The sequence below is a fragment of the Symphalangus syndactylus genome, chromosome 15, assembly GCF_028878055.3.
Source record: "Symphalangus syndactylus isolate Jambi chromosome 15, NHGRI_mSymSyn1-v2.1_pri, whole genome shotgun sequence".
In the NCBI taxonomy this organism is placed as follows: Eukaryota; Metazoa; Chordata; class Mammalia; order Primates; family Hylobatidae; genus Symphalangus; species Symphalangus syndactylus.
In genome coordinates, this window is record NC_072437.2 from 49975300 (window position 1) to 49994443 (window position 19144).

Consider the following 19144-nt stretch of genomic DNA (forward strand, 5'->3'; position numbering starts at 1 on the left):
GAATCCTGGAAGGTTGCATAAACCATGTCAGATAATTACTTGCGGAGGAGTTTCAGCCTAATTTCCTTCTCAGTTCTTATTTTTTAGACACGCTTATGTGCTGCCCTTATTTAGCTTTGATCTAGATGTTCTAATTAGAATATCTACTTAGCTTTGGATCTAGATATTCTAATTAGAAGCAATTAAGCCTGCATGCCATAAATATTTGTCTTCCGAAAATAGTTTAATTAGACTTAGGAGTTTTATGCTTTAGTTATAGTATTTGTTCTAGTGAGTGCAGAGTGAATGCAAAAGAATTAGATCATTTGATCACTGGTTCTTTGCTATTAAAATGCTTTTAAGTAATGAATGAAATTTGCTTTGTATTAAAATATTACCATTCCAAATATCTTCTTTATACAGGGGCTCTTGAAAGTTGCCATAGATAATGCCAGAGCTCAAGAGAAACAGGTCCAACTGGAAAAAACTGAGCTGAAGATGGATTTTTTAAGGGAAAGAGAACTAAGGGAAACACTTGAGAAGCAGTTGGCTATGGAACAAAAGAATAGAGGTATTTCCAAATTTCCAGATAAGTTTAATATTTACAGAAAATACTAAACATATTAATACTATGATGGTGATTTATTTTGAAATTGTAGTATTTTTGTTAATTTAACGGTAGCTAAAGTTCAGAGCAGAATTTGAATCCTAGGCTCATTATATTTCTTAATTTCCAAAGTACATGTTTTCTCTTCTGTTCCTACCTCAGGAAACTGAAATCCGTCCATTACATCATTAATTATATAACTTTTATTGACTGTTGAGTTTAAAAATTCATGTTCTTTAAGATAAGAATAAACTCTAATGATAGCCATGAAGAAAAATTTTATGTTAATTCACAATTGCCCTTTGAAAAACTTGAGTTAAACTCATAAAGCTAAAATAGAAAATACTGATTATTCAAGCGAAGCAGGTTTACTAAGATATTTATCAACTGAAATTGAAAATGGATGAGTATCTGAGCAAATGGCCAAAGTTAAATGTATAATTTTCTTTCTGAAGGCCTCATTTTCATCCAACAAGGTCAAGTACACAGAGTAGAAACTGATATAAATTCTTATTGGATAAAATAATGTTATTATTCATCTGTGAACTGCTTCTTTTGTCACACTGTACAGTGCATCTATAGATAATTTTGAAGGTCATTTATATTTGCATGTTTATTTTATGTATGAATTTGAAGATTATTTTGTCTACAATCAACTGCCTCTTTGCTTCAACTATGCATTTAATATATATCCAATATAAATGCTCCACATTATTTTCTTTTATATGTTTGACATGGTCATTTAAAAATAGTTGTTTCTGTTTTGCCTTTAAACTAGCAGGATTTACCAGGTTGTTTTATTAGCTATTATGAAGCAACAGCTAGCGTATTCCTGGAAGTTGGTCAATTTGGGACACTGTCATCCCAGATATATAGCACAGTTCTAAATAATGTGGCTTCACATAGATTCAGGTATTTAAATAATCAAAACAAGGTAAACATTGATAATGGCTGTATTCCAAGTGAATAAAGAAGTTGGGTCAAAGAGCTCAATCTATGGAACCATCTTCCATGAGACAGCCATGTTTTTATTTTGTTCTCACTTAATTTTGTTTAGTCCTTTTTTACAGAACTTAAAAGCAGGCCCAGGGATTCCTAAAGTAACCCTTTGGTTACTAGAGAGACCTTCAGAATTTTATTGGTTCCAACCTTTTGGGAGGATTTACCTTCTGTTTTCTTTCGTTAACCATTAGAGGGCAAAACATTCACAGATCACACCATAAAGTTCCCATTTAATTAATTATGAACAGTAAATTCGAGGCAATAACTATCAATACTTATCTATTGTGAATGTGCCTATTGAAGCAGTGTATTACCCTGAAGAGAGAGAACATGGCGATCCCATTTGGTTCAGTCATGTAGGAGGAAACTGTGAGCTGTCAATGGCAAAGTGCAGGGTATTAAGCCTTTAGAGCCACAAAAGTGTACAATCCAAGTAAATATTTCAGAAATTACTGTTTCTTTTCAAAGAGACTCATAAATAATCATTTTTGGAAAGGGAAACAGAAGGCAGGTAATTTTGTTAAGGTAAGCATATGATTTGCACACCATTAAATAAGGGAAATTAACATTTATTTAAAATCAGTTTCAATTTCTTTTCATATAACACCATAGCCAGTGTACATTTTGATACAAAGCAGATTTTAAAAAATATATGGTACAGCAACAATACACCTGACATGTAAATGAGCTTCCCTCTTAAAAATATTAATAATAGGCCAGACGCGGTGGCTCACGCTTGTAATCCCAGCACTTTGGGAGGGCGAAACGTGTGGATCATGAGGTCAGGAGATTGAGACCATCCTGGCTAACAAGGTGAAACTGCGTCACTACTAAAAAATACAAAAAAATTAGCTGGGTGTGGTGGCGGGTGCCTGTAGTCCCAGCTACTCAGGAGGCTGAGGCAAGAGAATGGCGTGAACCTGGGAGGCAGAGCTTGCAGTGAGCTGAGATTGCACCACTGCACTCCAGCCTGGTCTGGGCAACAGAGTGAGACTGTCTCAGAAAAAAAAAAAGAAAAAAAAATATATATGTTAATAATAGTAAAAACAGGATTATGTGGAAATTAGAAATTAAAACTAAAATATTTACTTGAACCATTATTATTTTATATTTTGATTAACTTCTGCTTTAAAAATGTTGCTGTTCTTTAATCTGTAGTAAGAAATCAAACAGTAAATATGGAATGATTAGTCTTCAAGACTAAGAGAAGCATTTTCTCATACTGAGTCTGTCACATTGATACCTACAATGTTTATCAACCATCAACAAAGACAATTTTAAAGAAAAATGCATATTCCCATATGCTGAGTAGTTACCATATGTATACATATATATGTAGTAAAAGTTAAAACAATTATCCTCCAGGAAACATAGTTGATATGCATTTTGTAAAGAACATTAGTTATTATTTATCGAGTATGTATCATATACAAATGTTTAAATTGTCCAGTTGGAGAAAAATGTTTCATAATCAACTTTTTGTATTATTTATTTTTTTAAATATAAAAGGCTCATTATTGTTACCAGTAGCATATTATTATTAGCAATGGGGTTTCATACTGCCTCAGATTTCTGCAGAGTGAAAGTAGAATAATTTTCTTAAAATATATCATCATACTGTAAATTTGCTGTGAGAAAAATATTCTCAGGAAATCATCATAACTTAATCCAAACAAAAACATTTCTGTTCTATACATTAACAATAATTAAGAGTATTTTTTCTAATGTACAAAAAATATTTATTGCATTTCCTAAAATTTTAAGATAGAAATTATTAAAAACTGAGTTGGTCTAACATTGCTTTCCAAAGCGTTTTTAGGAGAGATGCTCCATTTGCTGCTCAAAATTGATGCCCTATAAGGAAATAGGAAGGAGGCATGCTTATAAGGGTTTGCACTATCCAAATGACTCTGCACTATTGTGATTCAAGGACAGAGAACTAAGCCACAAAATTCATTTAATCAAGCTTCCTTTATCAGTGAATACAAACATTTACTAAAATTAGTTTCCTATTAAATTTATCTTTACATATGGCAATTAAAGCCATTCTTGTAATGTAATAGTTCTAGGCTAAAATAAAAATTGGCTTTCTTATTATTTTACTGGGAATTATTTTAGGTAAAGGTGGAGATTTTTGGAACTTTCTTTTTATAGGTAGACTCAGTCCAGCAGGAAAACAAAATGAATAATATAAAAAACATAGACCATTTGTAAATTAGCAGCATTATGAAAATTTAAAAAAAAATAATAATATGCATACACTCTTTTTTAGCCATAGTTCAAAAGAGGCTAAAGAAGGAGAAGAAGGCAAAGAGAAAATTGCAGGAAGCACTTGAGTTTGAGACGAAACGGCGTGAACAAGCAGAACAGACGCTAAAACAGGCAGCTTCAACAGATAGTCTCAGGGTCTTAAATGGTAAGAGGGTGTATATTATTGCATGAATAACTGTCATTTTTAATGCTTAAAGGACAGTTTAGGCATGTGTTTGTAGTTTTGTATGTTTCTATATCTTGTGATTCATTCAGCTATACTTGAAGCTGAAAGCAGGGTGGGAAGAACGTGTTGGGTAAAATGCCTTATTTTATAGGTGCTTCCACTGTTTTTTACTGAACTCCAGCGTCTGGGACTTGCCTTGCTTCTCTGTTTAACCAGATTTTCTTCTACTGAAACACAATAAAATATTAATTTGATAATTTCCGAACCCCTATCCTCTTTTATGAACAATGTTGTGTTGCTTACTGTTCAAATCTTCCGAAAATTCTTATGGTTATAGTTTTTGTTCAACCTTTAAAAGATGACAAAGATTTATGTAATTTTAATTCAGCACCAAAGTAACAGGTTGCTCTTTTTTTCCAAAGGACAATAGGAATCAAATGAAATATGTGTCATTCTTACCTTTCTGTGCTTTTAGACTCTCTGACCCCAGAGATAGAGGCTGACCGCAGTGGCGGCAGAACAGATGCTGAAAGGACAATACAAGGTAGGAATTTGCAGAAGGCTATAAATCTAGATCCTGCTATATGAGTTTTTCCTCAGCTTTAGCCTGCTATTCAAGCATGTAGCCTACCATCTGGGCCACATCAAAACAAGTTCAAACAAGGTCAAGTTCATCTTGCTTGTTTATATGAGTGAATTCATTCTGTGCTGATAGATTTTCTTTAAATTAACAGGTCATCTCTGTTTATACAATGCAATTAAAAAGAATAATTAATTTTAAACAATGTATGATTTAATCTTGGACACAGTAAATGTGCTTTATTGAATGTTTGAAGCCCAGTCTAATGCAGGAAGGGTTTATAAGTTCTGTGCTACATAAATAAAATCTGTGGTTAATCAAATAGGTAGTGCTTACAATTTAAAAATGTCTAACTACTCATTTTTATGACAGTTACTGCAAGGTACATGCAAAATAGACTAGTTGAATGTTAACAATAAATAAGATTGTTTAGTTTCTATGTTCCAAATGTTCTGTATGCCATTATATACACTTTAATAACACAAATCTGCTGAGTAAAATCATATATAGAATACCAAAGGGAGTTGTATTAAATGCTTAGAAGAGCTAAATATGTATATTGTCATGATCGTACTATTAGAAAAGAATAAAACCAGAAGGTAGCATTTATAGGCAAACATCTATTCTAGACGACAAATTCAACCTAACAACATGAATACTAAACAGTAACAAGAGCATTTGTTTTCTATTTAAAATGAAGGTGATTCTTCAAAAGGATGCCTAAAATGATTAACTGCCATAATCCTCCCAATTGCTTTTATTCTGCATTTTAAACTCAATCATTTTTAGGACATTATATGACATTGTGTTACTTAATCAGCTCCAAATATGTCATTCTTGGCTTAGTATAAAGGAAATATATTTTTGTAAACTATCATACGTGCAAGAAGTAACAATCACAAACTTGAAGAAACATGTTTGAGGAAAGAATGGATTTTTTTTGCCTATATTTATTTTACCTGAGGCCATGCTAATTAATTTGTAAATCCTAAGGTTTGAATCATATGTTATTATAAGACATCTTGGATATACAAGATTAATGCTGTTGTAGATAGAGAAAAAGATCTGAATTTTTAGAGTACTATGGATTTCAGCACAATTATATTGTGTATGTGTTTGTATGTATATGGTTATGAAAATTAAAATAATCATCTTGCATCTTATAAAACTTACATACACATGTTAAAAATTACTGTTAATGAAAAACCAGTCCTCTTTATCAGGGACAATAGCACCAATAAGACAAATGCAAATATCAGCACCAATGTGTACATGCAGGGGCTATTCATGCATAATGTCAAAGTGGTCTCAGAAAGTACATGAGCCCATAGATAAGTGTGACGTATAAATCATCTGGTATACACAGAAGCCTCAAGGTGGTCGGAACTCAATCTAGAAAAAATTAGAGACAATATCGTCCTGCATATAAATGAGAGTTTCATTATTAATATTAAGAAGTGATTAAACATTTTTGTATGGTTGATATAATATGTATGCCACCCGTTAACAACATGTTGGTTGTTAATAAGGCTGTGGTTATTTTTGTTTGAATTTGTCAAATTTACATATGTTCAAACATACATTTTAATATAGGTAAAGTCTTGCTGTATGAGGTTGAAATGTTAACAACTTTCAGTTTCCATTGTTGTGGTTGACTTATTCTGAAGAAAAGTTTTAATCACAAATTGCCTTCCTTTTAGTATCCAGAATCTCACCAGTGGAGGAATACAGTAAACCTACGCACCAACAACTTAATGATTAGGGAAACAAAACACTTGTACAACAATTATACGTAGTCATTTAAAACCATATACACATTTTATGGAATTATTTTTGCCTTTAATTGTAATAGAAAATACTCTGTTTATTCATTCAGCCTGTCCATTGTTGTACTGGTCAAAATGTATAGTTGTTTTTTAATAAAACATACTATTCATTATACTTGCCAGATAATATGACTTTTCCCAAATTGTAATAAGAAAAACACTGTCAATGAATCTGTTTCTAGCTGTTAGTTGCTAAAAGATATTTTACCAGTAGTCAAACTATTTCAAGACTCTTAACATAACAGAGCAGAGATCATATTTGCTGTTCTAACACCCTATTCAATAAGCTTTATTAGCCCTTTGAAATTTTTTTCTAACCTCAGACAAAATTCATACATTTAGAAGCCAACAAACAGAATACAATTAACTGTGAACAAAAGCAATCAAAGAAAGAATACTGTATTTAGTTAAATGTTGTCTAAAGACAAGAAAGGGAAAGGCAAAAAAGAAAAAACCAGAACTCATTACTAGTTTGTGAAACGGTCTATGTTGTGCATTTTGGGAGCCATGAGCACCTGCTGCTTCACAATTCAAGAATGACACACACACAGCCTCTCACAAACATCACTTTCTCTCTCCAACTGTCCCCAAGCCCAGGTGTTATGACATTCTTTGTATTATTTCTTGCTCCCAATCCAACCATAACTGAAATTATTTTCTATTCCAAAGTAAACTCAATTTATTGGGAAAGACAAAATAAGCCCACAGGTTTTTTAAGCTTCTCATGTATTTTTAACATTTCTGGCAATAAATAAATACCACACTTGGCCCAAGAGTTAGTCACCTAGAAGTTGGGCACTTAAATACTTACTGCTTGAGTGTTAAGTAATTACCCCTAAATATGCACCTCTGGGTAGACTAAATATTGCTTCATTTGGCATTTTGTATCACCATTTCTATAAAACCACAGAGGTGGACAAGAGGAATCAAGAAAGTAGTTTAGAAAGTATTTCTGAAGAAAGAAGCCCTAAATAATTTACTTGCATTTTCTTAATAAGGTAAATCAGCTCATTGTACGCAGGATAAATTCTTCATTGCTGATTTTCAAATAACTAGGAATTCATGAATTGTAAAAATGCTATAAGTACAGAACAGACATTCAAAAATTTTAAAAAAACTTCTTCCAGGACCTGAAATATATGGCCATTAACTCTCTTATGCTTTATGTCATACAGATTTATATGGCATGATTTGTGTTGGACTTTGAAAAATTTACCCTACTCAAGAATTTCTCTAAGATCTTTTGAATATATAAAGTAGACAGAGTTCATAAAAACAATCATCGAGCAGTTTTTTGGGCTAGTCAGTAAATATCCCTCAAAACCCCTTTGACCCCTACACATATATATGCACATACACGTACATTTTATGTAGCCAAATCTATAACATGATGGCTTTCTTCAGCTAAGTCATCATCTTATCTTATCCTTTCCCTTAGGCAACAGCATCTACTTTCATAGTGTCTTTCTTTCTTTTTTTTTTTTTTTCTTTTCTTTTCTTTTTTTGAGACAGAGTCTCACTCTATTGCCCAGGCTGGAGTGTAGTGGCACCATTTCGGTTCACCATAGCCTCTACCTCCTGGGTTCAAGCGATTCTCCTGCCTCAGCCTCCTGAGTAGCTGGGACTACAGGCTTGCACCACCCTGCCCGGTGGTGTTTTTAGTAGAGACGGTGTGTCATTATGTTGGCCAGGCTGGTCTCGAACTCCTGACGTTGTGATCCACCCAGCTTGGCCTCCCAAAGTGCTGGGATTACAAGCGTGAGCCACTGCGCCTGGCCCCATAGTTTCTTTAACTTACGGATTTAGAAAATTTATAGACATTTTTCCAATCCACTCAGACATCTCTTAAGAGCTCCAGATAATAATATCCAACTTTTTATTTGGTCGACTCACAGAGACCTAAAAGTCAGTGCACAAAACCGTATGTATCCTCTCCCCTCTCCCCAAGCCTGCCTTTCTCCGGTGTTCCTTCCCTATGGCACCCTCATCCATCCAATCCAATATTGTCGTTAATATGTAATGAGGGCAGAGTGGAGCATGACATTTCCCTCCCTCACTCCCTCATCCTCTATGCCCAGTCACGACTCTTTCCCTTCAATCTCTGTGCTCCCATCATACTGGAAGTTTTTGTTGTTGTTTCACTTCTTTCCCCACCTACTGGAGACATTTTTTCTTCTTCCTTGCCTTTACTTAACCACCCCTTACGTCCCAGCTTGGAAATATTAACTCAAGGAACACTTCTCTCTCTCACTCTCCTGCTGTGGCAACTCCCTGCCCCCTGGGACTAGTTCTGCCTCTTAGAGGTTCTTACTACACCTTCCATTTCTCCACAGGAACATGCTGTACATGCGGTTCCTTGTTCAATGCCTTCTTCTTCTCTCTATGGTAGCTGGGGCAGAGCATAAACCATGCGTGTTTTGTTCACTGTCATGTTCCTATTGTCTGAGAGAGTGTTTGGCACATAGTGGTGCCTGCTGTGTATTCCCTGAAGGAATGAATCAGCCATCGATGAATTAGGACTTATGTTAGATCTTGTGGATATGAAGATCCTTAATGTTCTGACATTTCTCAGACTTTGGTTGAAGAGACTGATGAGAGGGAAAAATGGATGACCTAAGAAACCCAGAATTAGACCGGGCACGGTGGCTTACACCTGTAATCCCAGCACTTTGGGAGGCTGAGTAGAGCGGATCACAAGGTCAGGAGTTTGAGACCAGCCTGGCCAACATAGTGAAATCCCATGTCCACTAAAAATATAAGAAATTAGCCAGGCGTGGTGGCAAGTGTCTGTAATGCCAGCTACTCGGGAGGCTGAGGCAGGAGAATCACTTGAACCTTTGAGGCAGAGGTTGCAGTGAGCCGAGATTGCGCCACTGCACTCCAGCCCGGGCAACAGTGCGAGACTCTGTCTCAAAAAAAAAAAAAAAAAAAAAAAGAAAGAAAAAAAGGAAAGAAAGAAACCCAGAATTAATGTTTATATGCAATAGCTGAATTAACAGGATGTGTTTATTCTTCGTATGCATTTTTAACTTTATTTTCTTCTTTTCGCATTTGACCTAAGATTTGGATTCTGTAAATACTTAGATCCAATTTTCCATTTTAAATTGATATTTAACTTACCACGATAACAAAAAGTTCATTTTCAAACTAGTAGTTTTTTGCTTTCACTTTTTAAGTAAAAACATGTTTGTTTAAACCAAGAAAAATAATTGTTAAAACCGATGGCGATATAGACCATAGTTCCTCTGACATCTTAGAATATCTGCAAGTTGTGCTTGCAAAATCTTGACTTCACTTGAAAGTACAACTCTTTTATTTACATCCAATGACCATAATCAAAACTGTTTGGCTTTTTATTCTTTTTTGACTGATCTTAGATCATAGAAAACCAAATATTCTTCCAATAAAAAGACATAAAAGACTTGCCCTCACGTTAAAAATATTTTTTCTAATGTAAAAATATCTTCTTTCTGTTTGCTAAATATTTGAAGATACATGCTGAATTTTAAAATTATTCATTTTTTCAACAAATATTTATGCAACATTGATGATATGCCAAGCACACTTTTATGTAACTGCTTTAACATTGGGAAAGGACTTTAAGATAAATTAAATCTCCTTATTGTGCAAAAGAGGGGGCTTAGTGAGGTTGGATGGCTTGTTAAAAGTCACACTAAGAGTTTATTGGAGCTAGGACTGTAAGTCCAGTTGCTTTCCACATCTTGTTCTTCCTGGTTGCTTTTAGATTAGGATTGTTAAATTATTCCCTTCTTGCTCTTTTACAATATATTATTATTGTTGTTGTTATTTGTTTTGTTAACTTATAGCTCCAAAGAATCATATTTCATGTCATTCTTATGATGGGAATTTACATCTTTGAGCAAGCTTTTTTTTTAAAAAAATCAAATATGCTGTCACTCAATGAATTTCCTAGTAATACATTTTCTTTCATTTAGACAGGTATGTTAATAGTAAGTGGAAGTATTTACTCATTAAAATAGTTAGGTGGATTGGGAACTGAAATGTATTGAGCCTTTCCTGTGTATACCAATTTAAAGGCAAGATCACCTAAGATCAGAATGACTAATTAACTTTCTCACAGTCACACTACTAGTTAATGGGGTTTCTGGGTTTCTGGCACTGAATCGAGATTTATGACTTCAAAGTCCTTTTTGCTTCCACCAAAACGTTTTACCCAGGCTTACATGTCCCTTTTATAAGATAACCACTCCCAACCACATCACTCATTTTAGATAGTTAGCTTGTTGCCTCTTAATGACTTACAAAGTCCAAAACAGTGTACTGCCAACGAATGCTATACAATTGAAAAAATGCTTCCTTTCCTGCTTTTTACTTTTTTATCAGCCATTGTGCCTATATTATGTTTATAGACACTTCCAGATACACTGGGGGAAACCCCACTCTAAGCAAAGAAAATAAAGTGACAGTGAAAAAATTAAGACAGTAATCATATTTAGAGAAAAAAAATCTACAACTTAGCATGTAATGAATTTATGATAAATTTACAATGTCAGCGACAGATCCAATTTTGATTTAATATATGACATTTGTTAAGTCCCTTTGTTTCTTTTGAAGTATGCATTTGAATAGAAGTTGTTAAATGGTATCCCAAGACTTTCATACTTTAACAGCACTAAATTGTATCTTACTTATACTTACCACTTTTAAGATCTTTATGAAAGTATTGTTCAAGTTTGATTGTCATATAATTGTTAATGCAGATTTCAATTTTTAATACGACTTTTAAGATCAGTGTGGGAGTGGGGGTTCCTTAGGCACTTCTATGGAAGCTAATAGTTAAGAAATGCTAGAAATCAGGTCTAGACTGAAATCTCTGCCCCATTGTTTCCCCCACCCCTTTAGCAATAGCTTAACCTCAAAAGGTCATTGTGAAGATTAAATAAAATAATCCATGTAAAGCACTTAGCACATGCTGGGCAATAGTTTGTATACAGTTAAGTTTTAGATGTTAATATTAAATTTTATTATTACAACATATTTACTACAGGTCCTGGCAATTGGTAAACACTGAAGCTATTATTACTTTTAATATGTAATTTACTTTTCCCTTTTCGGGAAATCGTCCTGTGTTTATAATACAATGTCGAATTATTCCCAGTAAAGTGTTTGTGGAAATGTCCAAGAACTTTTTAAAGTTACCTAACCACATTTTCCATATTTAAAAATGTCTTTATTTAGATTAAAAAGGTGGATGTAGGGGAGAAGGAGAGGTTTCTTAGAAACACAACAAACAAACAAATCAGGACTAAAACTGTTTTCGGGGCTGCCTGCACCACATATTGACTTGATTAGTCATTTAGAAATAAGTAATCACCATGGGTATTACCTTAAACCATTTTTCTCGATCTTAAAATATAAATATTAGAATTATGTTATTATGAACAAAACAAAACAATAAATTTGCTTCCAGTCCCTTGGCACTGGTTTCTGGTGTTTGGCAGCATTTCTATATAGCTAATCAATTTAAGATGTCACTGATTAAATTGAACAAAAGGTGATATTGATTGTAGGCAGTAACCAATAAACAGACTCTTGTTCTATAGTTATTATAGGACACTGTTAACTACTCATTTAACTAGACAATCAGTTATTAATATTAAACAGAAAGTTTTAGAGATACTCATAAATTTTAACATTTTATAAAATTTTAGAATAATTTTTTTATTTCAGCATAAATATTTTGTTCTTTTAAAAATATATTTTAAAAAGTAATATTATTTTTTAATGTAAGTGGCTATGCTTGAACTCCAAATGCTGAAGGCCTCTTGCGGGTTTTTGTGGGAAATTGCTTCTTATGTAAATTAAACTATACGTGATATAGACATAGTAGGCATTGTTAAGTATGAAGCCACTCAAAATAGTAATAGAATGTAACTCATCATAATTATTTACTATGTAAAAATATTTAAATATATTATTTTCATAGAGCTAGTTTTCTAAACTGGTTCTTATGAAAAAGAAAGCATTGTTATTATATGTCTGTGTTGGGACATTTCATGAAGTTTTGTGATGTTATGTCAATCAGGCAGAGAAAATTTAGGCATAATGATTGAGCTTAGTTTGTAATATATTTGTCGTCTTTTTTTTTTTTTTTTTTTTTTTTTGAGACAGGGTGCTGCTCTGTCACCCAGGCTGGAGTGCAGTGGTGCAATCACAGCTCACTGCAGCGTCAACTTTCCAGGCTCCAGCAATCCTCCCACCTCAGCATCCTGAGTATTTGGGACCACAGGCGTTGTGTGCCACAAAGCCCAGCTAATTTTTGTATTTTTTGTAGACAAAAATACAAAAATTTTTTGTATTTTTTGCCATGTTGCTCAGGCTGATCTCGAACTCCTGAGCCCAAGCGATCCACTTACCTCGTCCTCCCAAAGTGATATGATTACAGGCGTGAGCTACCGCACCCGGCCTGGCATCATTTTTTTCTAGTAAAAATAATGTAATAGGGGGTTGGCACTATGTGAGTTTGGGAGATAAGTTACTTTAATCTGGGAATATCAAGGATGATGGATTGAAAGTGGAAGTTTAGAGAGGGGAGTAGACATCGTGCAACTAAATTGCCATTAAGTATTGAAACAGAGCGTTATTAACAGAAAATATAAATGTCTTGTTAGCATAAATAAAGTTGAAAAAATAAATTAAGTTGGCTTGCTTATAAACATGTTTGTGGTTGGGCTTAAATAGTGTCTGGAAGACCAATAGTCAAAAATAGTGATATATGGAAACTGGGAAAGATATTAGCAGGGGACCCTAAAGATCAATGCTAGATCCATTTTGATTTAACATCATAATTAGTAGCATGGAAGAGTGCTTAAACACTTGTATCGGTGAAATTCACAGGTGATCCTAATTTAAAAGTTGTGACACATCTCTGCGGTCATCAGTATAAACATGCAAAATAAGCTTGGGGAATTTAGAAATTTAAGAAAGAATGAAATAAGATTACCTTCGTAAGAAAAACAATTTAATTTTAACATCTGTTTTTAAATAATATTAAAAAGCTCAACAAATATCAATGATAATATATGTCCACTTACATCTTTTTATGGTACTATAGTAACAACAATTAGCTGCGGGGCTGAGGAGAGTATCAGACAGAGGTAGAAAAATCAGCTGCATTTAAATTTCACATATATATATTTGTACTGATGATACTTTTTACTACTATGAATGCCAAATAACTAGGAAGTTGCTTTTTCATTATAGTCAATACGTTAATTTTTAAGAATTTTTATACAGTATAGTATTATCTTCAGATTTATGAAAAATATATTTATAAGTTTTTGATTTGAGTTTTTTTAACCTTTCTTATCAAGTGAAAAAAACGATGGTTCAGTGGAGCAAGTTATCCAATTAACTTGTTCATCAAACATGATCACAACAAAAAATGTATATAATGACTACAAAAGCTGAAGAAGGTTATCATTTAGTAATATAGATAACAACTAACTCTAATAGTTCATATTCACAAAGCCTGCTTCCTCTTTTTCTATTCATCCTCTGTGGTAAGGATATCCTAGCCATCTTAGAGAAACTTTAAGAAACACAGCGGCTTAAGATGGAGCATAAATATAATTAATTTTTTTTCTGAGAAATGTTATACTTCAAGAGTCATAAAAGTGATCTGAAAATATTTAAGTAACAGAAAAAGAACCCCCATTTTAAGTCTGTTCGTTACAATACAGATTTGCATGAGCAAAATAAAAAATTGGTATACAAACGCATGGTTATGGAAAGTGTGTTATTAATTCTGATAGCAAGTATATGTTTAGACATTCTAGGCATATAAACTCTTTGATATAAATTCTTTTTTAGAAAAAACGTAATCATTTAAACTATAAATATAAAAATGCTTATAGTGCATTATTCCACCTCCCATGGTTAGGGACAGAATGCACACATGCCACAATAATGTTTTCTTATTTCTACTGTTCGAACCATATTAATGAGAACATCATTTTGGAGAACTAATTATTTCTATTTGTCTTGTGTCACACTTTCTAATTCCCCTATATTAGCATAGCCAAAGCAAATTAATTGCTTTTCCAGTAGTTGAACCTTGTCCAAGAATGAGCTCACATTCCCTTCCAGTTTCCCTGTTTCTGGGAGTGCATTGTGTCAGAAATTTCTCTTGATACTAAACATAGTCTTGAGAATATCTTTACAGATTTCTGTGTGCTCACTTGATGAAATTTATAAGTTTAAGTGACCCGCCAAGAAAGATAAAGTTCTTAGCTGCAAGATTATACATCAAAACAGTTAAAGTGAAATTAAAATTAAATGAATGAATCTCACTGAAGCAAAAAAAGCAGTAATTAATGGTTCCCTTAATTGTCTTCATAAAATATTTGCATGGGTCTAATTTGCATAATTTGCATGTATTAATTAATCTTTCAAAGGAATTTTGTGCTGAGAGAAGCCAAAAAATCTCTTTGTTTTATTTAAGATCTAATGAAATATTTATCTTCTTTAATGAACTTCTCATCTTCATTAAAATAAAAATTGCACTAGTTTGTATGTTTTAAATGTTTTTATAATTGAAGTATTCAAAAAATATCTTTAGTCTTACAACAGCTGAAAAACAAACATATTATTTTGCATTCAGTATCATTTTAACAACAGCAACACTTTAAAAGAAAGTTCAATTTCACTTTCTTAAAGATGGCAAATCATATGGCAAATACATACAGCGATTTAGTTTTTAAAATAAGATTTATAAAGACCAGCTCATTTTTTTTAATGACAATGTTATTTTTATGGCTGAAATACTGGGCAATTAGAGGGTATGGGTATTTTTCTCATCCATATGAGAAAAATCAGAATGTTTAATTGTTTGGGAAATGGTTCATTGGTTGAAAATATTTTAGCTGGTTAAAAGAAATTAGTCTGTAAAAATCCATTTGTTATTATTAACAAGTGCTATATTGACTGACAGTGTTCCCTGGCAGAAACTACACAGTTCTAACTTTATTCTAAATCTGTCTGCTAAAGAATTGCAGCAGGACTTTCTCCTCTCACAAACTAAGAGATCATAATGAAAACCAAGAGACGTGCCTTGGAAGGGATGAAATCCAAAATCTCATCAAGTGCCAAATAGTATACATTAAAGGGAACTGAGGAGGAATGGGAGGAGAGAGCCTGGAAGTTAAAAAGACGTAAGGGAAAGGATATTTTTATCTCTTAATGGAATTGTTTTTGACACAGCAGTGTTTCAGGATATTACCAAAAAAGAACATCATCTAATACTTCCAAAGCAATGTAAGGTTTACACAACTTTTTACAGGCATTATTTGTATTGATCTTTACAGTAAACCCATTTTATATTTGAGGAAACTGAGGCACATAGATGTAAGTCACTTGGAATCAAACTGTGAACCCAGAATCTTTGAGTTCCTTTGTCTCCATACACCTTGCTTCCTACATGACAGCAATCTTTTTATGTCGTGAGAATTTATGAAGTGGCTGTGAGTGACTAAATGTTAAAGTAGATAATGAGGGTGGCATAAATTTATGAGGATTAAGATTCAAAATGCAAATATATAGTCTTTCTATGTAAAGTTTAGTAATGTGATAAAATCAATTAAATTGACTGAGTTTCCTGTAGGATTCATCTTTAGTAAAAAGGCATTTTCATTAGCTTGCATTTTTCTCAAGACGTTTTCTCTAAAATAAAACAAAGTTTAGTTTTCTCTAAAATAAATTCACTAGTTTACAGGGATAATTAATAAATTAGTTACACAATAAATGCCAATACAGATTTTATTTTACTAATATCGATAATGTATTTAAATAACTGGTTTTAAAATGATTAAAATTAACATTAATACAGTTTAGTGCTAAGAGAGCAGTGCTGAACTGAGAGTAATAGTCTAGTGTCAATACATCATTCATTAATGTTGTGACCTTGGTAACTCACTTTAACTGCTAAGTCCTGTTCTAACACTGATACTTTTATTCTGTCAAAATGGCAAAGACATCTACTTTGTTCACTGAGTATAGACACACAAACACATGCACACACATGCATATGTATTCATGGTTTGTGTGTGTGTGTGTGTGTGTGTGTAGATAGATTCTAGATCTAGAATTCTTGGGTTCGAATTCTCATGCTGCTGTTAACTGTATAATACTAAGTATAATACTAAGTGTGTAAATTACACTGTTTGATGTTTTGGGTTCCTAATCTGTAAAACAAAGATGATAGTAACATTTTATTCGTGGAATTGTTATAAAGATTAAATGAATTAATACATGTAAAGAAGTTAGAACAGTAGCCGGTAGAGGCCAAGTGTTGAAAAGACTGCTATTTTTACAATTATGCACAAATTTAATGTAATAGTAGTTGAAATTGTATTTATTTTTGGTAAAAATTAAGCGTATCTTGCATTCTCCTAGGTCAATGATTTTTTTTTTCTGTATGTGATACATAGCTATTCTTTGAGGCATGATTGAGCTAGAAAATGAAATAAATATTCACCAGATTTTCCAGAGCATTTAAAAAATTTATGACACAGTGTGAATTTCAATAGTTACATCAATTAAAACAATATAGCACAAGGAGTTTTATTTGCAGCTACATATTATATATAATTATCTCTTTCATAATAAAAAATAAACTAGTTATTGTTGGCTCAAATTTAAGATGGAAGTGTTAGAGTGTCTTAATTTTTCTATTATATTTGGCAAATTTCTCCTAATATGATTTGTATTTTCATATAGTGTGGAGTAACTGCAGACTCTTCTAATTCATATATAATCACACTCCAGAGATAGTAAATCTCCAAACATAGTTCCATTTAAGCTTACTAATTACACCTATAAAACGATGAATGATGGCTACAAATTATTGGATCTGACTCTCATTCTTTATTTATTTCTCCCTGGGAGAAAGAGTGCTGGATGGGGAGATTTTAGACCATAAATTATTTCCATACATATTCAGATGTGCTGTGTTTAACTTTGATTTCATACCCTGGTTTTACATTTACATTTAGTTCATAAGGCTTATGAAGTCATCTTAACAGAATTAAGAACTAATTATTTGATTTCTATAGTAAAACAATATTATATTAATAATTTTGATGTCTTTATTTTCTTAGTGGTTTATACTGGTTAATATAGTTTTAGGCCTCTCTTGTTCCAAAGTATTATTGTCTTTTGACTGTCCTTACCAAATTTCTCCATAGAAGTTATATACAATTTCACAACCTGGGCCTTCTTCATAGTTAAAGGATATGATTTGGAGATAAATTTCACTAATGAGAAAGGATTTGATGTAAGATAGCAAGAATGGAAAGCGCTTTCCTCTTCTAAACCCAATAGATAGTAATGAGTGCCAGCCAACCCCAGTGGGACCATAAGCCCAGTAGTACCATATTTGTTCTCTAAAGGAACTCCAAATACATATTTATATGCAAAGTTGCAGATTCTTAAAAGCACTGTAGAAGCCTGAATAAGATGCGGGCTTATTTATGTTCTCTGATAATAGTAAGAGAGACTTTTTGAAACCTCTGAATAAAAAACAATTGTAATACAGCATAAACAGATTTGAAAATAGCAGTTCCGTCATAAATAAAGGAGAAAGCTCCCAAAGCTCTTTTGAATGAATGCAATGACTTCTCCTAACTGCTTTGATTTCAGACTTACTTTTGAGATAATATTTTGAGGGCCATCTTCCTACATCTTCTTTTACATTTATGCCATTCAGATTAACTCCATTGTGTTAGGCACTTAAGTAGTGTAAATATTGCAAAGGATAAAAATGCCCAATATTTTTATTATGTAGATTCTAATTATTCTTCTTAAATGATTTGAAGGAAGAACATTTAAAGAAATTGCAGACGATGCTTTAATTTAAAGGGTTGATTAATTATATAAGGTAATAGCTAATAGGCTTGTATTTCCCTAAGAGTTCAGGATCTAGCCTGGTTAATATGTCAAAGTCTCAATTACAGAAAATAGTGAAGTAAATGTAACAGATAAGAGAAAAATATGTTAATGGAATAAAGTCACATGTTTACTGTTTATCCTTTGGAATACATTTCTTGTAATTCTTCATATCTTTGCTGGAGGAGACCCCATTGAGGTTTGTAACATATTTGCACTTACTTTCCAAGGGTTACCAGCAGTGGAGTCAAATGGGACTAGAATAAGCTTTTTCTCCATATTGTTTCATTATTCATAGATATTTTATTGTAATCTTGTAATGAAATTTTAAAATACAGGCCAAATTCAACCAGTGACTTATTGCTCCTTTTTACACCCACTAATATAACAAATGAAGGCAAGTAGCCCTAATGCTTTGACTGGTTTGGTTTCAAACTAGACAGAAAGCTCTTCACTGGCTCCCGACAAGACAACCTTGTCAAGCCCAAATCAAGGGCACAGGATGGGGCATCAACACCACCCAATCATCCATCCAGAAAACATGTAAATACACTGAAGAATATGAGCTGTCATGTTAAACAATAGAACAAATCTCATTTTGATCAAGAGCTGGGAATACTATTTAGCTTAGTTTCTACATTTCCTCATCTCGTAATTCCACATTCACCGCAAGAGTCTCAACTGACTAATTCCAAAAACACTGATAACATTTATCTACACAGTGAAAATGTTATGAAATTAATGCTCGAGTGGTTATAAATCAACACAGAAAAAGATGTGGTGAATTT

General features: G+C 32.9%; 1 protein-coding gene across 8 annotated transcripts in view; it reads left to right on the forward strand.

The window, feature by feature from the left end:
- The window catches only part of DACH1 (dachshund family transcription factor 1), a 486527-nt gene that overhangs the window by 444394 nt on the left and 22989 nt on the right, over window positions 1-19144 (forward strand). For all 8 annotated transcript variants that reach the window (XM_055244568.2, XM_055244566.2, XM_063618777.1 and 5 more), the window contains 3 exons: window positions 403-550; window positions 3861-4004; window positions 4501-4569. In XM_055244568.2, the coding sequence (XP_055100543.2) occupies window positions 403-550; window positions 3861-4004; window positions 4501-4569 (361 nt within the window). The remainder of the gene's footprint in view (window positions 1-402; window positions 551-3860; window positions 4005-4500; window positions 4570-19144) is intronic.